This window comes from Atractosteus spatula, chromosome 14, assembly GCF_055471065.1.
Source record: "Atractosteus spatula isolate fAtrSpa1 chromosome 14, fAtrSpa1.hap1, whole genome shotgun sequence".
In the NCBI taxonomy this organism is placed as follows: Eukaryota; Metazoa; Chordata; class Actinopteri; order Semionotiformes; family Lepisosteidae; genus Atractosteus; species Atractosteus spatula.
In genome coordinates, this window is record NC_142719.1 from 37,458,409 (window position 1) to 37,484,607 (window position 26,199).

At 36.4% G+C, this 26,199-nt stretch overlaps 1 protein-coding gene across 1 annotated transcript; it reads right to left on the minus strand.

Annotated features, from left to right (window-relative positions):
- Window positions 1-534: 534 nt before the first annotated feature.
- On the minus strand, window positions 535-26,199 carry tgfbi (transforming growth factor, beta-induced). The gene is made up of 17 exons (XM_088931707.1): window positions 25,890-26,199; window positions 25,504-25,602; window positions 13,987-14,051; window positions 13,016-13,173; window positions 12,205-12,369; window positions 11,800-11,946; window positions 11,003-11,144; window positions 10,503-10,715; window positions 9,903-10,040; window positions 9,233-9,378; window positions 8,763-8,899; window positions 8,204-8,334; window positions 3,492-3,616; window positions 2,954-3,056; window positions 2,499-2,569; window positions 1,553-1,577; window positions 535-1,203 (listed from the first exon to the last, which is right to left on the minus strand). Exons 1-17 carry the CDS (start codon window positions 26,018-26,020, stop codon window positions 1,142-1,144), a joined length of 2,058 nt encoding a protein of 685 aa, XP_088787833.1. The 5' UTR covers window positions 26,021-26,199; the 3' UTR covers window positions 535-1,141.

Sequence of the window (26,199 nt, forward strand, 5' to 3'; positions counted from 1 at the left end):
TTTCAGACATTTTTTTTTACTGGATTTCCTTGTCAAAAACAATTCTGCAAAAGTACAAATTGCAAATTGCCATAAAGTGTAAAATCTCTTGCATCTTTCTTGTTAGTGCATGTAAAGAAAGATCACATAAAAAGTCAAACTAGATAATGACATGCTAACAAAGGACTTATATGACAATTAAAATAATTCAAATCTGAATGGATAATAAATTAAATATGATAGGCTCCAAAAAATAGGAATGTTGGGGATGTACAGAATTGTCTCTTGGATTTTTTTTAAATTTCTCTGTTTTGGTTAAATACCTTTTTTACAAGTTCAACACATCTGACATTATGTTGTTGGGTTAATCATGGCATTAATGTTACTTACTAGATTATCAGTACATAATGTGGAACATAACGATTATAGGACACTGAAAGTCGCAATGGAAGATATGGCAGAATCACATAAATATATTTTGACCTTTGCTGATGTTTTTCATCATTTTGGGAAACAGCATGAAGCTAAACTGGAAAGGAATTCAAACCAAAAGACTTTGGCTACAAAAGGAACTTTTTATTTTTAGATGTTCAGATTTTTTTAATATTTTGTGCAGACAAAAGTTCATTAGTACAGTATGATACAAATGTGTGGTTTGGCTGTTGGAGTTGTATTTGCAATTTGTTTCAGAAAAACACGTCTTGAATAAAATGAACTAGACATTACCTTTAGGCTTTCTTTTGCATCAGTTCATACCATGCACACATGCTACATTTATTGAAAAAAATCTTTTAAAAAATAAAACATGGAGTATTTTAATCTCATTTATGAGGGCCTAAATATACTACAAACAAAATCATCACTGAACATTGCACCAAACTGTGACTACATCACTGAACATGAAATGATTCATTTTTGTTGTTGTTAATTTGATTCATTATTAGCCTTTGGCATGAAAAAGCATAAAAATATTCACTTACCCAAATATTTAGTCTGTATTTTTTTACATTTTTGAGTAAAAGGTAAGAAAAAACATTGAAAGACATACACCCGCTGAAATTTCAAGTGTAAGAATACATTCCACAGAAAAAGAATAGCTTTCAATGAGTTAACAAAAACAGTTGGCTTGAATAGCTTTAAAGCATTTCTCTCTTTAAAGAAATTACTTGGCACGGCTGAGTTGCCTGCTGGAGTGACTTCTTACAACCTTCTGAAATAGGTCCTCTGAAAAATGATAAGAAGAAGAGAAAAAAAATGAATTGACAAGACCATATGCTAAAGAATTACTTTTCACAAATATAAAGTAAAGATTTAAAGTAATTCAGGGTTTTTCTGGTAAGAATTTTATTATGCAATATGGTATGTTTAAAATTAGTTTATTAGTTTATAAAGCCTATATTTAAGTTCAAAGGCAGTGCAATTGTTTTTATTTTGTTTTCTAGAAACGGGATTATAATTCACAATATACTAAAATCTTTTGTGTGTTGTTTCATATAGTGTTTCTCTATAGATTTTCTGATTAAATTAGAAAGGAAAACTAGAATATGTTAAATAATAAATAAATATTATTTACCATTTCTCATGACCACTTCTGGTGACTGGAAAAGAGAAATCAATAAACAATCATTGTGAAAATAATGAATAATAATAAAAGGCTTGATATTTTAACATGATGACTGCAAATTAAAAATGGTTAATTGAAAAAAACAAAAATTGCAAATAGAGAATACAGATTTAAATGCTTAAAGGTGAAGACTAGTTTGTTTCTTTCAGAAGGAGTTTGTACAGGGTTATGAATAGTGAAATGCTTTGTAAACACATGTATTCACTCTGTAGAAGCCATTATCAGCAATTCATTTGTTTTTGTTTTGTTTAAAGAAATAAAACAAAATTTAATAGGATGCATGTAATATGAAATATAGACAATAGTAAGCAGCACATTAATATTAAGGATGTTAACTCCAGAATGGCCCTTCTGGCATAGAAACTATGAAAAAAACACACAGAGAACTGCCAATACACCTCTGTCCTAAACTGCCAAAAGTGCTTTTACAGCAGCAATAACCCTTTATTATTACACGTTGTTTATTATACTGCAAGTAGTTTCATTTCTTTTGATTGTGGCCAAATAGCAGCACATATAATAACATAAGACAGCAGAGAGTGAGAACAATACTGACCCTACCCCGATCTTTTCAAACAAATTCTCAATCTTAATGAACAGATTTAGAGAAAACGCCATCTATTTTCCTTTGCTTTTCAGTTAGAGTTCAAATGTGTGTTGTGGCAATCTACACTCCTAATGTCACTAAACTGTTTTGACCAGTGTGTTTATCTCAATCACTTTTCTGAGCATCATGTTAGAAGCTGTATGTCAATTGAAACTGAAATGTGATCCTTTACACAATGAGACTAGTAAGTGTTGGATGAGTAACAAGTCTGTGAAAAGTACCACAGAGATGCAGTGTGCTAGTGATAAACATCATGAAGTGTTTATTAATTTCAGAAAGATAACTCACTCTAAAAGCAGAAGCTTGTCTGAAGTCATGTTGACTTGAAACACTGGGGTCATCTCCTGAAGTTTTGGCAGCTGGAATACACAGAAGGATTTAAAACCAACACAAGTCGGTGATGAAATCTTTGACTAAACAAGCCACTATGAGTTTTCACATAGAGATGGTAATTGTAATGGAATGGAATAACAAAACAAATCTGAATGTTTTAAAGTATGTTGTTTACAAGCGACAAATGATACATTTTCATATTAAAAGTTAGTGTTCCATTTTTTTGGTGTTGATTTTACAATGGCATACCTCTGTTTACAAGAATGTAGACAATCATTGCCTTTTAAATCCCAATTTAACATAGGAATAGTGAATGACAAAAATATGGAATATTAGTAATGGTGCACAATTACTGCTACTGCTAAAATTTCTAAACTCGACTGTTCGCTTCTTAAATTAAGATCTCTTACGAAGTGGCTGAATGACAGAGCCAACAACGTGGACAACTCCATTGGTGGCCATCATGTCCGCTTCATTCACAGGCACTTTGTTGACATACACTGTGTAGTTTTTCTGAAGGAAAAGTAAATGTTTTTAGTAACTGGCATTCAGATGAAAAAAACAAGATTGTACAGTATATGCTAAACATACTAAATATCTAGTAAATAGTAGTAGTAGATAGTAGAAGTTAAAATCAAGTAGAATGTTTTTATGTTGTGTGAGGAAATTGCTGTTTTATTTTTAAACATTTTTGCAATTGTTTTTCTCCATGTGTGGAATGAGCAAACCTTCAGATATAATTGGCACCTAGGCTCCGATTGATGTCTTCCTCAGAACTGCTACCATGAAAGCTAGGCATGTCACGTACAGAATGAATGGATGAGAAATACACCCACACATGAAAAGAAAATGGATGTAAAGGACAAGGTTTTCCTCACCTTTGCAACATTTCAAAGGAGCCATGGGAGGTTTCACATGTCAAGGAAGAAAATGCAGTTGAGGACTCACCATGTTGAGCTCCAGACGTTCTCCCTGTAGAGGCTGTATCCTGGTGTGAGAGCCAACTCCCCCACTGACCAGGATCCCCTGTCCAATGTGGTACTTCAGGACATTGGCCAACTGGCGAGGGTTTCCTGTAGTATGAAGAAAGGGAATCAGGGCTCAGAAAATACATCATTAAGAAAATATTTTAAATGGTTCGAACTGTACTAACATTCCCATCTTCCTTTTAATATCTGTCTGCTGGCTCATATGCTGGAATCATTACCACGTACAGATTATTGATTGGTTGAAATCAGCAATATTCACCCCTGGTCTTGGGGGATTGTCATTTCCTGGTTCTCATTCCACCCTGGACTCAGATTAATAACTTAATTTAGATAAAATGTTCATTTAATTGGTCTTTGTTACAATGATTCCAATGATTCTTTCTCATTGATTAAAAATGACCTAGAATACCTGACTTCCGCCCTGAAGGACTGGAGTGATTATCACTGGTTAAGACAAAAGACATGAAAGTGCCATTTGGCACACAACAGCTCTGGTCAGGACACCCTGTCCCTTACAGGGAAAGAAGAAGTAGTGTCATGGATGTCGCCCGCGGGGTCAAAGTATAGTTCAGCATTCTGTCATGAATGTCGGAAAGGCATGCCATGGAATGACAAGGAGAGCAGTAGAGACCCTCTGTGTATCAACAAAAGGGGGAACATGGAGGTTAGCCCAGGCTCAGGGGGTCAGACGATGTCGCTATAGAAACCTATGACCTCAGGACACAAACGTGGGGCGACCTGGTAATAGGCGGGTCTCACAACATCCGTATCATCAATGCTGAGAAAGGAGCAGAGCAGACACAGGAAGTAAATAGGCGACACAACAAGACACTCCGGAAAGACATGAGTAATCACAGCAAACTAGGAACAGGACAGAAGTAGAGCGTCCTCTAGGTGTACCAGGCATGACAGTACCCCCCGCCTGATGCCCTCCTGATGCCCAAAAAAGAGCTGCACAGCACTGGGGGGAGGAAAAACCTCATTTAACTGAAAGGAAACCTCCTGGAGTCCACGACTGAGATCTACCCCCTCCTTTGGGATAAAAAACCTTTATTGAGTAGAGGAAGGGGGGGCCAGACTGGGCTCCGGAGGAGCGAGACAAAAAATCAGACCGAACACGTAAAAAATCACACACAACAAAAAATAAACCCTGATGGAACAGGGGAACAAACAACACATAAAAAAAATAACTCACAATAGATAGGGAGACCAGGGGGCATGGAAGCCCAGACCAGGGGGCACGGAAGCCCGGAACCAGGGAGACCAGCGGGCATGGGAGCGCAGGACAGAGAGACTGGAAGGCGTGGGAACCGGGGACAGAGAGACTGGGGGGTGTGGGAGCCCGGGACAGACAAAACACGTAAAAAATCACACACAACAAAAATAAACCCTGATAGAAAAGGGGAACAAACAACACATAAAAAAGAACTCACAACAGATAGGGAGAGCAGGGGGCATGGAAGCCCTGAACCAGGAGTAAAAAGAATTCCAAAAACACGGGAACAACATTTTTTTTAAAAAAGCCGCTCGTGGGGCCTAGTGTAGGATCAGCATTCTGTCACAGATGTCGGAAAGGAATGCAGTGGAATGACAAGGAAAGCAGTTGAAACCTTATGCGTAGCAACCTCTAGGTGTAACTGCGTGACAGTACCCCCCCCCCCTTCAAGGGCGGCTCCTGACACCCAAAAAAGAGCTGCACAGTACTGGGGGGAGGAAAAAAGAAAAACCTCATTTAACTGAAAGGAAACCTCTGGGAGTCCATGGCTGAGAACTACCCCCTCCTCCAGGGTAAAAAACCTTTATTGAGTAGAGGAAGGGGGGGCCGGACTGGACTCCGGAAGAGTGAGACATAAAACTAGACACACCAGAAAGACATGAATAATCACAGGGAACTAGGAGCAGGAGAGAAGTAGAGTGCCCCCCAGGTGTACCGGGTGTGACAAGTAGTGGATGTATTTAAATAGCTATGTATTAAGATCGCAGTCTCATCCAAGCATAAAAACAACAATCCCTTTCCTTCTGTCTGATGAATAAAAACCTTCATCTAAGTTGAAGGGCAAATGTGAAGCTTACTTTTTGGATGATGAAAAACACAAGAAATTAATCAATACAGCATGTTCTGCTCTGCGGTGAATAGGCGGAAACAGAATGGATGTGCTATAAGTGAAAACAGAACAAATTTAATAGCCATTTAAATAAAATGTTTTGTTACGAGGAAATGAAAAATACCACCAGATTGCATCTGGACGTATTGGAAACTGTACTCTTTTAGATAAATGTAAAAAGAGTTCACAAGAGGAAAGTGCATCCCAAAGTGTTTGAAAAAAAACATAGAAGTCTTTTATTATTTTGCAACACCTGGTGAGCTGTTCAACTTCCATTTTCATTCTTCCACTTTTCATTCTTAACTAGAATACACAATATGGCCTTTCCTGTACATTGCAATTAGTAGCAGAATGGTCCCTGAGAAAGAGTATCCAGATGGTAAGCATCATATTCTGTACTGACATAATGTGACCTAAAACCACTAACAATTTACAATACAGTACAGCTAAGAGACACCAAAATAAAGTCCCAGTTTAGTCACTGTTTGGAATTGGAATTCGTAACGTTCTTTTTCTGAATGATGATAATGTTTGGCTTTCTTGGGAAACAATAAAACATCTGGGAAAGGCTTTGGAACAAATTTAAACAAATAAGAAACATGTGCCTAAATAGCTTATTACATATATTTTGTGTCTTAATGTGAAGGTTTTGGGCTAAATGGGCTAAAATTTGAGTCAGCTGCAATGAAGGTATTTGTTTTTTTAATCTGAGTCCATTTTTTAAATATTCATCAAAAATCTTTGGTCAATATAACAAAGAGTAGGATAAATCTTCCAAGCCAGGGGATATTTGACAACATATTTTTATAACTGCCAGTTACAAAATACAACAGTTACAATGGATACAACAGTTGTGTATCCATCTTACTTCAGGTACAATAACCCATGTGTAGCAAGGGTTAACTTAGCATGGAAAGAACCAATTCACCCTTCCAGAAGTGCTTTTTAGTAAGTTCATGTAGACAGGAAGCTTTTACATAACTGTCTACATGAAGAATATTTGTAAAAGCCACGCTGCTGTCTCATTTTGGCCATATAAGTCCAATGATAATGCTAAACTTGTTAACATAACTCAAGAGCAATCCATCTCAAGTACTTAAAAATGATGTGTGTGTGTACAATTGCCATTTTATTTTAAATGTTTGGTTCAGACAATCCTGCACCAAGCCAAATATTAGCCAATTGTTTTCTTGGGAAAATAAATGAAATATTTATCAGTAGAACACTTGAAGATTTTTTAACCAAAACTTAGCAGGGGAGGTGCAGATCAAGTTTTCAGTAATCTTCAAGTGATGAAATTACAAGAATTATGAATTAGCTCTGAGTGCCAAACAAAAGAGTACTGAAGTATTTTCTTCAACTTTACTTGTTTGAAAAAACTTAAAAGCTTCACATAGGTTACAACTGTTCCCTCTGCAATATTTACATCTACATAGCTGACTCACGGTATAGTCTGGTGTACTTTGCTTCTATTGAGTACAGATTTGTTTAGATTTTTACACATCGGTAAACCATCATTTTCATGTGCAGTAATTGATCAGAAGGAAACATTTCACATTAACAGTATCTTGTTAAACAAATAGAAAAACAATTCTGAATAGAACTGGTAGCAAAAAATATGTTTTAAAATTCATGCTGCTGAAACTAATCTCATTTGATACACATCTTAAATGTGTTAACAAGAAGAATAATGATTTTCTGTAACTAGACACCTATTAATGGCCCTTTGTGGAAAAGAATTCTGTTCAACCTCACCATTCTCTAGTTCATGCGTCTCAGACTTTTTCAGCTTATGGTAAACTTTTTGTGGCACACGCAATTATTTTAAAATAATCAGCACTAAGGCTAAAAAAATAATATTTATTTTAAACTGAAACATAGACTACAATTTTAAATGAGACATATTTAACCACTTTTTGACTAGAGTTTCAATGTGAAATGTGAGCTTGTTCCAATGCACATAACTGTGTAATATTTAGTTTAATGTTGGAAAGAACTCCTGTTGGAAAGAATGCAAAGCTCCTGATCTACACTTCTAAACACAATCCCTTTTGATTTCACAACACATCAGTTCACTGTGTTGTTATTTTAATACTTAGTACTTAAAAGATTAAAAGTAGATTAAAAGGCATATCCCAATAAAAAAAAACATTTTTAACAACTGAATCTCATAGACTGATTTATAAATTAGCCTTCACATATATGTTCTAATAGATTATATTGCTATGCATTTTGGTTATAATTTTAATTCATTATCCTTTATTGCCTTTTCATTTTCAATACATTTAGTCTGCCAGAACTAGTGCATATTATCAAACATCAGTTTTAAAAAGAATACTGTTCTTATATCAAATAAAGTTTAAGAGTTATAAAACATGTGCTCTACTTGAGACACAGACACAGAATCTCTTTCAGGAGCAGTTGAAAATAGTCGTTATTTTAATGGTATAAGCGGTGTGGTGCCTTCAGTCAACCTTGAATGGCACAAGGGAGGAAGTCTAGCATTTCCTCTCCATTACACAGAAGTATTCAGTTTTCTCCAAGCTGCAATAAGATAAATCATTACCCATGAGTTTGTTCAGTTCCCCTTGAGGCATGGCACGGAAGGCTTCATTGGTGGGGGCAAAGACTGTGAGTGTCCCAGCTCCATTCATCATTTCTGTGAGGCCTGCCCTCTGAATGGCACCGACCAGGGTACTGCAACAGAAAGAGAGTCTCCCTAAGCCTGACGCCTCATTCCAGACTGAAAAAACAACAAAAGTAAGAATAAAACAACGATGGTGAAAAATGTTAGCACTGCTTCCTGTACAGCTGTTAAGGTAAGAGCTCTTACTGAATTACACAAGTAAAAAAACTGAAGAACTGTTAAAATTCTTCAGACTTTTAAGGCAGTATATTTGGCAATTACATTCTGCAGTCTTCTAGCTCCATTGCCTTCAACTAAATCTTAGGCTGAAGAGCTGCAGTGAAAAAAAAACTATTGGACAGTAAGGTTAAGGGTGAAATTGCACAGCATGTACTGTAAAAGTCAATTAAAAAATTTCTAGAATCTTTGCCACGTCAGTATATTGGTTGTTATACTACGGTACCTTCAAGTAAACATGGTAATAGTCAGTCTCAGCTACCTGAAGCGATTGTCACCCTTCAGAACATCCATGACAGTTCCCACAGGTGGAGTAAGAACTTTGTCCACATTAAAGAGAGATCCATATCGACCCTTTTTGTCATGAGCTGCAATGCAGGCGTTCTCAATACACAGAGCCTGAGGAAGAGAGAATAACCCCAGTAGTGTACAGTATGTACATTGTATGTACATGACGAAGGGTATTACATAAATCAAAAGATAATCATAATAGATAACTGATTTGGATCAAGACTGTCATAAGCCATCATCAAGATGAAAAATCTTGTTTCTTTTTTGGAAAAGCCAAGAAAGGCCACAGAGTGCACTTCTCTGCCAATACAATTGGTTTGGCAGAACTACAACACATAGAACGCTTGAGGAAATTACATCAGTGTTAATTCTGGGAATCTGTTTTCATCCAGGCATTTATCAAACCAGTGAAGAACATGTACTCTTCCTTGGGAAACTCACATTGCGGTAGACAAACACTCTCAGCTTCTGTCCGTCTACAGTCTCCAATTGTTGTCCATGATACAGATGCTTGGAGGACAGTTGTCCCTTCACAATATGTTTCTTCAATACCTTCCTCAATGCAGGTGTGATCGACACGCTTGCATCTGAACAGAAATGTTAAACATCCAGTTACAATGTATAAGATTAAGATCTGCATGTCATATTTCTTTTTCTAAAGCTGAATGGCAAAAAAAAAATAGATACAGTAGTTGTCATATTGTTATTATTTAGCAATTTGTGCTGCCCCTGCAAGTTTCTTGTGATTCACTGATGATGCTACTTTTTTCATGTTACACTGTCAAACAAGGATAAGAAAGAAAATTACTGTAAAGGTATTCCAAATATGTACAATACTATACACTGTGCTCTTCCAATAAATATACAAAATGATAATAATATATTGTATTGAAAGATCTTGAAACACTCAAGATTTGTTGCAGTCCATAAAGCAAGGTTTTCTATACATACTGTAGTAGTAACTTTCATTCTTGGCCTACAGAAAGTAGAAAGCCTTTTGTTTGGCTTTAAAACCTTTTAAGGGTAAAAATCACATCCAAAACAGGCAGTGATTCTCAATCTTTGTTTCATCAGGCACTATGACAAAATCATATAAAGGACCTGTCATCACCTGGGAAGGCATCATTCTGAGGAGCTATCAGGGTAAAGGCTTCACTCCCAGTGAGATAAGAGTTCAGTCCAGCATCAGCAAAAAGCCTAATCGCCGTGGTAACAGTGGAACCCTGGGCCAACTCAAACAGGGTCTTAGCTAGTTAGAAACGTAACACAAAATGAAAAATATTAATCCACACAATCTTACTAGAATGTTACTATTAATGATCACACCATAATTCAGTTTTCTGTTCAGCACATGGTCTTATATTTCATGTTTGAAGATAAAACTTGTGTCCAGTTAAAAAAGTAAAGAAAAAAATCACTGACTTCATCACATTTCTGACACTGATAAAAATATGCTTTCATTAATGGATTTTGGTTGTGAGGAAATGGTTTAAAAAAAAGGTACTAGAACTCAACATTGGGATAGGACACCTCAAAATATGTGCTGTTTTCTAGTGGTATTCTGTTTCATAAACCCTAGGCTTAAACAAAACAAAAGAAATAAAATATTTCTGAAAGTGCTTTCTTCAAAGGGACAAAAATAACAAGAACAGCACTGTTTTATTATAGATTATATGGCATGTGTGTTAAATGAAGTTGTTGTGTTGTGTACCAGAGTCAGGGATGAGAAGCTCATCGATGTAGTGAATGACTCCATTGGTTCCCAGGTGATCCTTGGTGGAGATGATGGCCTTGCCATTGAGAGTCATCTCTCCCCCTTCACAGCCAACCTCCAAGACCGTGCCCTGCAGTGTTTCCATGGGAGTGCCCGCCACAATAGCCTCAGAGCACTGAATGGAGTTCAGAATGTGATAGTTCAACAAGTCTGGAACAAATGAAGGAAATCAGGGGAATCCTTGCATTAACTTTAGGATAAATAAAATACCAAGCAATAATTGCCTTACTGCTTAATTCCGCTCATCTTTTCATCTATTACTGTTTATTTAACCCTGAATAAATCAGATGTGAAATATCTGGCAAACATTCAGTAAGCAGTAAGTTTTCATGAAGCCATTTGTGCTGTTTGTTTCACAATTTGAAAAGAGGTAACGTCTACCACAGCACATAAATGTATTGCTTATTGAACACTTCCTTCAACTATGGTGAACTTACCTTTCAGGGCCACTGGGTCGCCCAGAATCCTGTTCAGTGTCTCAGGAGGGATTTTCTCAAAGGCTTCGTTGGTTGGAGCAAACACAGTGAAATGACCATCTTTTTCCAGAAGAGTTGTTAGCCCTGCTGCAGCCACAGCAGTCTGACACACAAAATGGAACACAAAGAGAAGCCTTACATTAGGATTTAACAAATTTACATAAACAAACTAGAATTATACAAAATGATATAGTACTGCAACCGCCCATAATTGTACTGTGCCTTATCCAAGATAGCTATCCAGAATCATTTATACTTTGAATTTAACATAAGCATAGTGCTTTGCAGATTAAAGTAATTATGTCTGAAATTTGTATGAAGAAGTACTGTGAAAAATTTCCACTGGAAATGTTTTAAGTACTTTATGAAAATCCTTTTCAGTTTTTTTTCAAACTTCATGCACAGAGGTGCTAAAGTTAAAAGCGATAAGCATACAAGAATGTGTTATATTAACTGACTGTACAAAAATGTAGTTCTGTGCCAAAAACAATTTGCTTCCAGTCTAGCAAACAGTGAAAAATCTGACTTGTGTCTGGCAAAGCAAATTTCACATCTGCATAGAACGTATATGTACAGTGCCAATCCCTCTTTAATCTGAATAATGTAAAACATTTTGATTTGCAGCATAAGTGAAATATGCAGTAGGATATTAGATGTACTCTTCTATTTGAGCAGGGGTTCCCTTAAACCAAGCTGTGACCGGTTTAGGCACACTACTTGTGTTCTGAAATGGTTTAAAAGGGAGCCAGAAAACTCACACGCAGAGTGTCCAAGCTCTCGTCTATCTCAATGGTCTGGAGAATGTTATTGGTGATGGCTGTAATGACCTTGTCAACCACATGTACCATGCCATTGGTAGCATGTTGGTCAGTCTTCACAAGACGGGCACAGTTCACTGTCACGATCTACAAAGAATACAGATGTTAATGATGCATTATTCTCCTTTCCATCTATAAATAATCTTTTGGAAAAATAAATACATTTTTGGAAGCTTTAGATTGCATCATCTCAGTCGAAATTACTTTTCATTCACGGCTTCTTTGACAGCTCCAAATGAGATGGCCGATAAATGGAGTAACAGCTGAAGCACAGCTGTCCCAATGGAGAAGGGAAAATGCCCTCCTGTTTCTGACTCAGCAGATGCATTGAGAGGTGATACTCACTCCATTGGGATAATGGTGGATGTGCACGTCAAAGTCCTGGTACATGGAAGGGATAGCCATTCCGTGTTTCAGATCTTCAGAGGTCAAGCGCTTGTTAACCATGTGGTAATGCAGAGCATTCAGCAACTCAATGTTGACATTGCTAACCAGGGCATCCAGAATTTCCTAGAATTCACAAGTAATACATGTAATGACATGACACAGTAATGCTGTAGTCTTATTATTTATATTCATTCATCACCAGTAAGCCCCCTTACTCTGATGAGGGTCACTGCAAGCTGGAGACAACCACAACCCTGGACATTATGCCAGATCATTACAGGGCTGTGGACAAAGGAACAAATAGCAATGGCTAATCAGACCTAGCCAGCATATCACTGGGAAGTATCCTGTCTGGGGGAGTGTCATGTGCTCTTTTATCTCCATAGCATTACAGAAACTAGAATAAGCTTTGGTGGGATAAGCTGAGGTGGCTTGGATATAGAAAATACATACCAATGACTAGTTTGATATTTTTAGTTCATCATTCCATATGATAAGTAAGGCTTTTGCAAATAAAAAGTCACAATGCACTTAATGCGTTAATGTTTGTTAATACAAATTTCTGGTCAAACATTCCAACGTGTGAATACAACATATTTTATCTGGTTAATAAAGGAGCTAATTTAATGGGGGAAAATAACATGAGTCAATACTTTTATGTTCTTGGGGCAGGATGAAGCCTGCACACAAACCATTTGTATGTGAACTCCAGCGGATAAGAGCTTTGGGACCCAACTCAAAGAGTAAATATATTGAGAGGTTTGCTTACATTGGGAAGGGCTGCCCAGGCCTCATTGCTGGGGGCAAACATAGTGTAGCTCCCTGGCCCTTCTATTTCAGGCCGCAGGCCGGCTCTCTCAGAGTACATCTTGGTGGTGGTTGCTCCTACCACTCCCAGAGTGTTGTAGATGTTGCTAAGAGGCAGGGCTGGAGGACAAAGAGACCAAACCAACTATGTTGACATCACCTTTTAAAATTCTCTTTTTTGGGCGATATGTTTTTGTCTATGTATGTTTTTTTAATAAAGAACATAAGTTTCCAAAGGATAACTGTCATAGAGTGTTCACAAAATTACTCCTCCAAACAGATGGAAACTGTTTACAAAATGCAAAATTAAGCAAAATATCAGATATTTGCCTCAAGCTTCATGCTTATTCCTTGGATTTTTTTAGATCTTACAAAACAGCTACAAACTCTTACAAACAACTTTTTTTAGCTTAAAACCCACAAATTCCTCAACAAATTTCTCTAAGGCTTCTACAGTATATATGAAAAATTATTTGCCACATTCTTTGCTTCTATGAGATACAATTATACATATAGAACCATGAATGCTTTGATCAGTCTCTAAAATGTTCAAAGTTAACACGAACTTTATAAGTTTTTCTCAAAAATCTCTTGGGTTGTCTAATGGATAGATGATGATTACATAGACTTTCAGCCTCACAATCAACAGCAAAGTTACCAAAAAATGAAATCAGTTGGTGTCACTGCTGGAGTACAAGGTGCTAAAGCGGGATTGTGTTTGAATGAACCAAAAAGAAAAACTGCAGATCACTGTCCGTGAATAAAGCATTATCTCCTAGCAAGTGCACTAGGTTATAGTGGCAGTTTCCAAACTTCCAATCAATTTCATCGATAGGTGTATGTCTGTCCTTGTTGTTAGTGGCAAAAAAGGAACGATCAAAGTCTTTTACACATTATATACAGTATACTGTAGATGTCGAGCATGTGGCCTACCTGCTGGACAACCCTTTTCTCCAGGAACTTTCTCATATCCAGGGCAGCATTCGTAGGTGATCACCCTAATAATAATACGTTTGATTATTCACAAATTTCTTAGAATTGTCTCGCTTTTGAAGAAGTCTTTTTTGTAATCATCTGTTTTTTACAGCATGTAAAACCCAGTCCATTTTTCTTCAGAACTGACACAACAGTGAAAGGGAAGAAAAAGATCATTAAAACCAATACTGTCAGGACTACAATAAATCTTTCAGCTCTCATTTAGACTATTGTACTGTTATTTTTTTTCTGTCATTCTTTTCATGCTATAGCTTTTGCATGGCATAGTGCCAACAAAATTACAGCAGCGGTGAGCACATCTGTTTTGTGTGTAATGATTTAAGCCTAGCCATTAAAAAACATACCCAACTGCTTAGATAAACATTTTGTTGCTATGGATTTCTATCCTCACAGAAATATTTTTCCTACATTATTTGTATGAAATACCTCTATAATGAAGTCTCTTTTACTGTATTCTTTAGTATAAAGTACAGTAAATATAATGTACACAAAAGCAAAATGCCATTCAACTGTTTGCTGAGGTGGCAGTGAAAGAGATTGGGGGAGACTGAATGAACTATAAAACCTCCACCTCACTATCTGGAGAAATGGGAATAGCATTTCAGATATTTCCATTCTAAATTAATACAGTTATTCTTTGTCATGGATAGCAGTGTACCCATTTCCCTGCAGGGTAGCTGAATCCAGGCACCTAAATATTGACAATAAGAAGTTCCTAAGCTAAGATAGCAATGCCTCTGATGGACACGTTTCAAAACTCTTGCCTATAAAAATAGACGAGCTATTCTGGCTCCTGACTAATAGAATCCAGTCATCAAGCTGCTGATGCAACTGCTGGTATCCTTTAAACTACAGAGAGCTGCAGCCTGAAGAGGTCCAATTCAGATAACCAGACCACATACAGTATTCATGTTAACATCATATAACCACTGAGTACTTTTGCCCCACTTATGCATAACATCTAATTTTATAAGGACCAAGAAAAGCTGAAAACTTAGGTTTTTGACACTATGGAGAAAGAAAAATTAAATATATGCGACCCAAATACTGTATTGAGATTTGATGATTGAGTAGTACATTGTAAACCAAAAAAGATAACAGCTGCTTATGAGATATCATTACATTTGGATAATTTAGCATTTCTGCATCTGTGTTTTGCCAAAAACTAGCATTTTATAGTATTTTACATATTTTTTTAATAACCAGGCTTCATTTAAAGCTTCATTTTAATGTAGCTATCCATTTTAGAAATTCATTTGGGATTACTGACCTCATTACGACATGTGCTCTGGCCAGCTTTAAGTATATTTGTTAACAAACCAACATAGCCAACATATAAACATGTTAAAACTAATTTTTAACTACAATTTCAAACATTTTTAAAACATTCTTAGTATTTGTTAAAAAGCAGTCCCTTGCAGGGCACACACAGACATAAACATGCACACTGGGCCAATTTTACCAAAGTAAACTAAATCTACCAGAATGGCTTTGAACTGTGAGCAGAAACCAGATCAGCCAGAGCAAACCCAAGTAAACATGGGGAAAGCATACGAAATCCAAAACGATAAGCACTCCAGGCATTGAACCCAGGGCCCCAACACTGCAAGATAGCAATGATAAGCAATGTGCCACCACACCACCCTGTAATATATATATATATTGTAACATTTCTTTCATACAACCAATGAAACTAATTTTTTTTCCACTGAGTTTTACAGAGAGATGTTTTGGAGGTGTCAAGTAATATAAAATGAAAGTGCAATTTAGCATAGACAGCAGTATTGTATTAGAATCAGTAATAATACTGAAAACACCATAAATATATTTGGTAATGTGAAAGGACACCAGTTTTATTTTATTAATTTTGTGTCAATCATACCATTGAAGGAGACAGTTCAAAACAATTAAAATGTATATGGCCCACATAACCATAATCTGGGGAATCCTATCACAGTACTTTCTTATATTGAAGGAAATTACTGATGCACTGGACCTAATTCAGTATAATGTTAAAGGATGATTAAGAAGATTTTACATTTTGTTTCTTCCTTGTCCTGTGTGTTATCTTGCCTTGAACATTTACAGCTCATCTGGAATGAGCAGCCCACTGGGGAGTAAATATGGGAAAGATTAAAGACAAGCAATGTAAGATCAAGTAAAATGTAAAACAGAGGATAACAGCTGAAGGAGTTACATTGTAACAGTGTACCAGCCCTCAACACTAAGCCCTTAATTTACCCTGTAACAACGTACCAGCCTTCAACACTAAGACCTTACTTAGAGCCCAGCCCTTGCAGTTGTATTCTGTATGGGCATGCAGAAAAGTGATAGTAGGACAGTGGAAACAAAGGTAGACTGTCTTTCAGGTCTTTGAAGTATCATACAAACCTCCATGTCTAAGGGTATCATGTTGTTTGATGTACTGAATTAAAAGGGTGGTAGTTTAGAAATGAGGCAAGCCATCCAGTTATCTTCTAAACACAAAAATAAAAAAATCCATTTTATAGATGTTACATAAGATACAATTGGAATTTTGCATGATCTTTTTTCTTTTCTTTTCTCTACAGAGCTAGAGGCTCCACTTTCAAGTCATTCCAAGTCATGTCTGAGCATATTTAAAAGTGATTATGATCATTTTTTCCAACCACATCTTCTCAGGATATGGCTCATTACAGTAAAAGAACATAATGTTAGAACTTTAGGTCATACAACTAACTGTTTAAAGTGGAATGATTCTTTTTGTAATTGAAGACTTATTTGAGTATATATTAAATTATTTACAGCTGGAGGAGGGCAGCTTTTCAGGTGTTCTGGTTACTGTACCATCCAAAGATATGCTGGCTAGGTTCACTTGTGTCTCTAAATTATACCTGTTTGTGACTGGCTATTCATCCTGGGTGTAGTGTAGCCTTGTGCCCTATCCTTTCAGAATGGCTCCAGGTTGTCACAAACCTTACATTGCTTAAGAGGCTTTCTGATAATGGACAGATGTATAAAGCTATTTATTTTAAATGTAAGACTATACATAGAGGAAAAGAGTATGAACACTAATACTTTCTCCAAAAAATAATGTAACAAAAGTGCTAATACTGTACCTAATTAACAGTACATACTTCAGTGTGTTTGGGAAGTCTTTAGACCTCATCTGTACAAAACAATGATCTTTTGTCCATGAGTGATAGAGAGCTGAACCGTATAAGACATTTGAGACGTATAAGACATATAAGACGTATAAGAGCTGAACATATAAGACATCAGACATTTCATTGCCAGCAACTACTGCTGCACGCTGTATTGTTGTGCATTTGATAAATAAACTTTGATTTGATTATTTGATTTGATTTAAAATACTTTAAATGCATGGTTAAACAGAAACTAGTAACACCTTATTGTGGTACGTATCTTAGCATTAAGGCTATAGAACAATTCTTAAATTCACAGACATGTCAGAACATTCAGAATCTAAAACCAAAAGTCTACACTGAATAAAAACACAGATGGTAATGCAATACCTATTTTTCTTTTGCCAACATAAACAAAGGTGGTAGTCAGAGACTTCTGACAAACCAAAAACATCAATGGTCCATAATTCAAGCAACGTGCTTCTCCAGCTTTCCAATGGCACAGAGGCAAGTAGCCCTCCAGAAAAAAAATGACTAAGTGGCCCTTTGCTTTAAGGTCGTCTGTCCTCTCTAATGCCCCAGTTTGTCTGTTTTATACATTCACTCTGCTCCTTTGGCTAAACCTTTCCAAAGGTCTATATATCTGCAGTAGTTCCCCCTTAACTTTGAGGGATGTCTGTCTGCTTCCAGTCTAGTTCACTTTATTCAGGCAATCAGATTAAAAACTTCAAAAGCATGGAAATAAATTCAAAACTTGCAATTGCAAACTGCCATTTTTACAAATTATAAACCGATTGTTCATATTTATTGTTTTGTTTTTTTCCATTTTATTGTGCTGCAGTGATACAACCCTTTTGGCCTGGCCATCACCATTAATGAGAATGTCATCTCAGCTGACACATCTGATTAAATAAAAGTTTAAATAACAGACAAAATTGAATATAATAAGCACTGACTTTAATTTCTATCAAGAACTCCTTCCGAATGATAAATCATTTTTTAATCAACCAGTTCTTACCCTTACAAAATAATATATAACATTACACACCGAGTGTGATACTGATGCTTAATGGTATGAAGTAGATCACTATAATATAATGTAGAAATACTTAGATATAAATAATTTAATCAACAGACCAGACCTGCTGTACAACAACACTGAGTTCTTAATCTTTATCTTGCAGCAAACCATATCCCTCAAATGTAATGCAAAAATTAAAGAATTGTAGTCTAATTGGAAGATGAAATCGCGGTCTGCATTTGCACTCTGAGTCTCTGGTTCATCGGGCATGCAGCTTCCAAACGTTCTGCAGCAACAATTTGAGTTCCTGAATGTGGCTTGATCCTTTAATAATTACTTTGTGGATTTCAGGCTAGATGGCTACATGAAAGGGAAGAAGTCTGGAAAGCAGAGTTGTCAGCAAGACTGAGATCATTCAGAACAAGCCACGAGTGGTTTTATACAATAGCTTATGCATAGCATTGAAATGTATTGGACTTTGGCCGGCACCTCCATGGTAAGTCCTAGATGAGCTAACAAGAAAAAATAGAGAATGACTTCACATGTTGCACATAAGGAATAGATCAAATCTTTGTGTACAGATCTTCTAAGTTCAAATGTATGGATAAAATGAGCTAGAAAAACAGAAACAATACCTCAATGTAGTGGCATCTCATCTAAACATTGACACAAGAAGCCAAGAAGAACACAGAGCAGCTGAGGGTGGGCAGCTTTCTCAAAATCGAACTATGAATGACTTTAAGGACCAGCCATGCACTTTGAGAGAAGCAAATTCTTTTCCTCCCAGGACCCTAATAAAAACATCCTTCATTTAAGGATTCAATTTAAGAGAGCCTGCTATACATTTGGAACAAGTGGTGCCACTGTGACAAGGAAACAGGACCTTTCAAATGGTGGCTAATTATCGCCTTGGCCCACCAAGAGATAACACAGGACAAGTGACTTTAAGCCTCCCTTTGCCCCCCCTGTGGGCCGCACACACAAAGAGGGGGATTGTTAACCTATCCACACAGCAGGACTGGCTGCCCACAGCTTCCCCTGCTTTAAAAGAGCAAAAGTTTAAAAGTCCCCAGTGGAAGTTCATAAATAATATGGAGTTCAACGGTTTTCCAAAGACACAGCTATTTCCGTAGCTTTGTCTAGCTAACAGATACGCTGTCTTGCCACGAACTTTGCTGTACTTTATTATATAGTAAGTAAAACAATCCTTTATTACCATAACAGGTGAGATAAAACAAAAATGGTAAAATAAAGCCCTGTAAAAAGACTCAGAACAAATACTTTGTTTGAGGAAAGTAAATTTAAAAGCTTTTTTTATTTCCTGAAAACCACAGTAGCATATACTAAATTTTCTTTCACTAATAAAAAAAGTTTAATATTTTCCTTTTTGATCAAAATAAAATACATAAACAGAACAAAAATCCTAAGATTGAAAAATCTTATAGACCTGCTATGATTTTGTATCACTGCTTAATTATTTTCTTCAACATCTGTGATACCTGATTTCTTCTGCAGATTGATGATCATTGCTATTGATAATTACAACTGTGATATAATTGTAAATGGATTTAATCTCATTTTGTCACTTTCTCCCTGTCCCAGGCCCCCACGCCCGTTGTCTCTCTGGTCTGGGCTTCCATGCTCCCTGGTCTCCCTATTTTTTGTGAGTCAGTGTTGTTTGTTCCCCTGTTCCGTCAGGGCTTATTTTTTGTTGTGCGTGCTTTTTTAAGTGTTTTGTCTGGTTTTTTGTCTCGCTCCCTCGGAGCCCTATCCGCCCCCCCTCCTCCTCTACTCAATAAAGGTTTTTACCCCGGAGGAGCGGGTAGCTCTCAGCCATGAACTCCCGGAGGTTTCCTTTCAGTTAAATGAGGTTTTTCCTCCCCCCAGTGCTGTGGAGCTCATTTATTTTATCAGTGGAAAATTTGGCTTGTCTGCATACATTCTTCTTTCAAAAACGTAAACGTTTCTTTGAAAAAAATGTCATTTTGACAAAAGTTCTTTTGAATATTATACCCACCATATTTTGTTTACACTGCTGTTAATAGCCTCCTCACACATACCCTTTTTAAGGTTTATGGTTAAGTTTTTTTTAGTGCAGATACAGAATGGCAATGTATATTCTCTGTACAATAAGATACTGCAGGAACAACTAATCCTGAAAGATTGACAAGCCTTGAAGAGAAAAATAATTAAGCTCTTTAAGTTGTTAAGGCCATTATCCTTTTAACAGAGCTGTGCAGGCCTGTAAAGGTGTAACTTCTAAAATCAAATAGATAGACTATTAGGCCACTGTCTCTTCATTAACTTATTGCATGTCCTCTTATTGCATATTGTATGTTCCATGATCTGTAGTAATCTCTGTTTCGATCTTTTCAGAAGTTAAATATTCTCCAAGATTCCACCACCTGGGTAACAAGCAGCAATTCTACAGCAACAGCGCAACTACAGGACAGATCAAGCACGGAACAAACAAATTATTGCTTCTCCTAATGAATTACCTTCGCAAGATTAAACCTGAATGTAAAATGGCACTTGAAAGAACTAACCAAACATTTTGTTTCTGTAGCAAATAGCTTTAAGTATTGATCTAGACTAGCCAAAGTCAATCTTTTCTGTAATACTGTATGCCTCTTGCATACTTATATAACTTGTGTTTACCTCCTTCATAAGAAATCAATGACAGGTTAGTAGGTGCTACCAGATGTTCCTGTAAACTGAATAATCAAAGGTTCTTAGTGAGGTACAGTAGCTCACAACTGACTAAGCATCACTTAAGTTGAGTGAGTTGGCTCTGAATGCAGTATCCTTGGTTACTAAAAAAATAACTTTTTCATAATATATCTATTTATCGTCAGCGAAGACCAACACATGATATTAAAAAGCTTACTCATTACTGTTAAGATGTATAGTATGATTTCTTCCCAGAATTATAATTACTTGCTGAAGTCGATGACACAGAATTAGAAGGCTTCTCTTAAATCTTGTGCCAGTTATAACTGTGACGCAAATCTTTTTTTTCTTTCTTGGCCACAATGTGCCAATCCTATGGCTCTAAGAAAAAGGGCAGGGATTCCCAGTCAAATAAAATTACACTATTCTCTTTTAATAAAGCAGCCAAGCTAAACAGGATTTAAACAAAATGGGTTCTTTCTGTAAATGGATAGTATTCTGCTAACTCTGTTTATATAAATGTGTTCAGACATATACTGTACCTGAAGAAGCTTTTACACAGGAAAATAAGGCAACAAAAAGTTTAAAAAGGTGGTATTGTAGAATACACAAAATAACACAGAAGAAGACAATTTATATTATGTTCAGACCAGTTCATTCAATTATTGGAAGGGCTGTGATTATGCTCAGGATTCAATGAGGTGCTGATTTAATGTGCCACACCAATAAAATATGTGCACACCCGAAGAAGGCTCCACAGCCGAAATGTTCCGTTTCCATTCTTCTCTTTTCAGTACTGGAATAAACCTTTCATTTGTTCCTTTGCAAACAAATAGAATTACTGTTACATGCTTAACTACTATAAATTGTCAAACTTTCATAACCATTTTTGTCATTTGTTTCTTGGCATTAGTCATGGTGGCACAGTGGTTAGCACTGCTGCCTCGGAGCACTGGGGCTTGTGTGGAGTTTGTATGTTCTACCCGTGTTCATGTGGGTTTCCTCCGGGTGCTCCGGTTTCCTCCTACAGTCCAAAGACATACTGGGAGGTTGATTAGCTTCTGTGAAAACTTACCCTGGTGTGAGTGTGTGCATGTCTGTGTTTGTGTGTGCCATTCAATGGACTGGCGTCCCATCCAGGGTGTAACCTGCCTTGTTTGCCGGGATAAGCTCCGCCTCCCCCATTACCCTGTATTGGAGAAAGCCACTAGAAAATGGATGGCTGGATGTTTTCTGGTCATATTTGGCATCAAAATCACACACAGATTATTTTTGTTAAAACAACAGCAAAACTAAGAACAACCTCCAGCAATGAAAAATAATTTGTGGATTAGAGGGCTGTGAAACCCATCTAAGGAAAACATTTCTGTGAGATCAATCACTGGGACACAGGTTAAGAATTTTTCCAGAGTTGTGAAAGCCAGCGCAGGCCAGGCCAGTTCTTGAAATCATTAGCTGGAAACTTAAAAAGGTAGTGTTTATGAGCGAGCAGCAAAAATTACATCAGACACAACACGCTACACAGTTCTGTTAAAAGGATCATGGCCTTAACAATTTAAAGAACTAAATTATTTATCTCTTCAAAGCATGTCAATCATAACAGTAATGTAACACTTTATTGAGTTTTGCCTCTCAAATGAAGTATCCAATGGCCAAGTAAACACAAACACAATGAAAAGATTTTCACAAGGTCATATGAGAATACAGGCCCAGCCTTGCTTAACTTCTGATAGCTGATGAAATCAGGTTAGAAGATGGCAATACAGCTGCCAAAGCATAAACAGTTCATATCTATGTATATTCATAGTTCATATCTATGTATCAAGACAGATTGAAGCAGACAAAGGTGAGACCTATTAGAGACCTAAGATCATAATACTTTGGTGTACTCTGAGGTGTACTTCTTGCTCTTGATACTTGATATTTTAAACCTCTACAAGGAGAGTTCAAATCAAAAGTTTACAACTTCAAGATAGCAGACTAAAGGAATGCTTTAAGGAGCTGAAGAGAAATAAAGCAGGATATGTAAGAAAAAGATGGAGAATGAATAGTAACAGTTTAAACAGATTCTGCATGAGCAGACTAATTAGGACACATACTGCATAAGGGAAGCCCTTTGTAAAACCATTAGGTAAACAAAAGTTTCAGTTAAAGAAAGTGAGTAAAATGGATTGTCTAGACAATGAAATAGAAATGGCTAATAAACTGAATATTTCAGTTACCTCATCAGCTCTTAATGGCACCTTTCATTAAGGAATACCTTAATGAAATATGTAAATAAAAGAAAATTTAGCTGGAAAGCAGGAAACAAAATCAGCGTTCTATTTCAAATTAGTCTGCAAACTATCTGCTGACTGCTGAAAAATGTGCTCCATTTTTTAAAGGATGTCTAATAATCACCTTGTTCTGAAGTCATGTAATCTGAATATTATTTAAATAAATGTAATTTTTTTATGAGATCGTACCTTTAATAGTAAGTCATTATGGTTAGCTGCTAGCTGACCATAATGGCTCACAACCAAATTACTTGGATTACAGTAAAAGGAAAGAATTTGAATTATCTGATCCTTACAACTGAAGCCACTGTTTAGTGTGATTAATATCGGTTTTCATCTTACTGTTTTGGCGGTTTTAAGTTGAAAAGGGGCACTGTCATTAACTTAATCAAGTGTAATAACTTCCTGTGCAGTTTGTAAAAAAGCATGCTCAATCCATTTAAGACAGAGATGCCTTTTATATTCAAGTAATATCTCAGATGTATGGTAAACTCTACTATCTCACCCTGACAGCTATAAACAATTATGACTTCTAGCTAAAATTTGAGATGATGTCTTAAAGTAGCACAAACCCTCATTGGAAAAAAAAAATTTGATACACATAGAAAATAAGCATACTGCCTTATAGCATTAGGTAAATGCAAACCTCAAGATTAACCTTTGAGAATTCTGTATGTAACAATTTATCAAAAAAAGGAAAATATTCTAGTATAGTGAGTAAACTAGTTGAATGGTAGTAGAATAGGAGGATTAGAATACATTACAGAGGCAGCAAAGGAAGTAAAAAAAAGATTTAGACAACAAGACTGGACAAACATGGTAGATGTCATTTAATGTAGACCTGTGCAGATTACATGAATAATAAAAACAACAAACAGAAATACTGAACTAGAAAAATGTGCTCATAACAAAGACTTAGATGTTTCTGTTTACCCATCATTTCCATCTTCCAAACCAGAAATAGATAACCTTGGCTCATCTATTTTATTCCATTACAGGACTTTAAGCCTTCCAATAATCTAATTCAAAAACTGCTTCTTAACTGATGAATTGATCCAAGTGCTGAATATCGCTTTGATAATCAATGATTAGCATGAACAAAGATTTGCAATGGAACTGAATGGAAAAACCACGGATGTCCCTTCTTGTTCATTATACTTTAGTGAAACAACATAAAACATAAAAGGCACTCAGAATGTTAGAATATACAGTTAAAATTGCAGAATTTAAATTCTGCAATTTTAACTGTATATTCTAACATTCTGAGTGCCTTTTATGTTTTATGTTGTTTCACTAAAGTATAATGAACAAGAAGGGACATCCGTGGTTTTTCCATTCAGTTCCATTGAAGGGATGTTATGTGCATTGCGCGTGTAAATCACATATCTCAGCCAAATGTAGAATTTTGCTCTAAAGAAATACCCAATTCAGAATATTGTGTACAACTGTGGTCATCAGATACAAGCAATATAGTGCTGCTTTGGATTCAGTCCAGAGAAAAGCAGCCAGACACATTCCCAGGTTTTAAGGAATGTCCTTCTCTGACAGACTAAAAGAACTGAATCATTTTAAGTATTTAACAAAGAGGACTATAAGTGGATATGGTTCAAGTATTCAAAGTCCTCTAGGGCATTGATTATGGATTGGCAAGGTCCACCCAATGAAATTCTCAAAAATCAGTGAAACTCAAACCAGAGCACATCACTGGAAACTACAGAGAAGTGCATTTAGAACAGTAAAACTGGAACAAGCTATTCATTTTTTTTTTGGAAGTTTGGAACAAACCACCTACAGCTGTTAAAGCTGATACATCGGCTTTTTTCCAGAACACACCTGGATGGGTTCGTCAGATCACTTAGCTACTACAAATCAAGTAAGCATATGACCTACTCTCGTTTGTAGACTTTTTTATATTCCTTAAACACATTTCTTTCTGTGTTATTCGACTGTGGTAAAACGTGAAGCTTTTCAGAATGTTTTGTTCAGTTTCGGGTTCTTTCAGAAACCTTTAATTTTTCACCAGTGACAGCAGTTTATCTGCATGAAACGTTTCATTCCAAGTAACGTGGAGAAAGCTCCTGTATTTCTGTATTATGTATTTATGTACTAATGTACAGTATTATAGTCATATTTTAATTCTTCATTTTTAGAAAACCTAACCATTAACATTGTAGTGAAACACAGAAGAAATAATTGGTTACTTTGAAATACAACTTTAAAATAAATGTGTGCAGCTTCAATCAATCAATCATCAGTACATCTGTTAAGTATTTTATATAATAAACGTACCTCAGATCAGAAAAAAAAACATTCAGAAAACGATTTAACCGGGAGCAGAGAAAAAAAAAACTATTGTACTCACGTTGGTTTTCCACAGACTTTGCGGTGGTACCACTGCTTGCAGTTGGTGAAGTATTTTTTGTTGGTTCCTTGAATCTTCTGCATTGCACATACATTTGGACTGCGATTAACAAATTCAAAAATTGCAATCAGTCTTTTCATGATTTATTCCTGGGCAATTCAGATACATCTTATTAAATGATTGTAATTGAGCTTTATTAACTTTTCGAATAATAAGTACAAGAAATACGTATGTCACAAAACGTGATTTGATCACGATTGATGAGCAAGGATTATTGCAATTCAACTATATAAAACGTACATACGCGAATCTGTAGTAGTTACAGTATATATTCGTGTACTGCATATGCATGCAAATATAATACAGAAGATGAAGAATCTTCATACCCATGCTGTCTGCCTCTGATTCTGCTGTGCTGAAGAACTTGTTGGTAAGGAGACTTCGCTGCAGAAATTAGTGCAACAATGCATAGAGCCAAGATAAACAAGAGAAGATGCTTCATTTTTGTTCTTTTCATTGGTTATGTGCCTTTCAAACTCCAGCCAGGTTTCTAGGGGTTGAAGGTAAAGTGAATGATGGAGCTCTAATATATAGTGACAGGGTTATACAGTTGGGAGGGGCTTGTACCGGGCATTCGAGATGTAGTCGTGCGGAGTTCAAGTCATCAGAAGGACTGAAGTCCCTGCCAGCTACACC

What these genes read in the sequence shown, in the direction of transcription:
- tgfbi (XM_088931707.1), bottom strand. Translation starts at nt 26,020, where the DNA reads ATGAAAAGAACAAAAATGAAGCATCTTCTCTTGTTTATCTTGGCTCTA. An exon ending in TCCACCATTATCCCAATGGA is followed by an intron (nt 11,947 to 12,204) that starts GTGAGTATCACC and finishes TATTCTTTGTAG; the next exon opens with ATCGTGACAGTGAACTGTGC. An exon ending in CTCTGTCATTCAGCCACTTC is followed by an intron (nt 2,570 to 2,953) that starts GTAAGAGATCTT and finishes TGTGTATTCCAG; the next exon opens with CTGCCAAAACTTCAGGAGAT.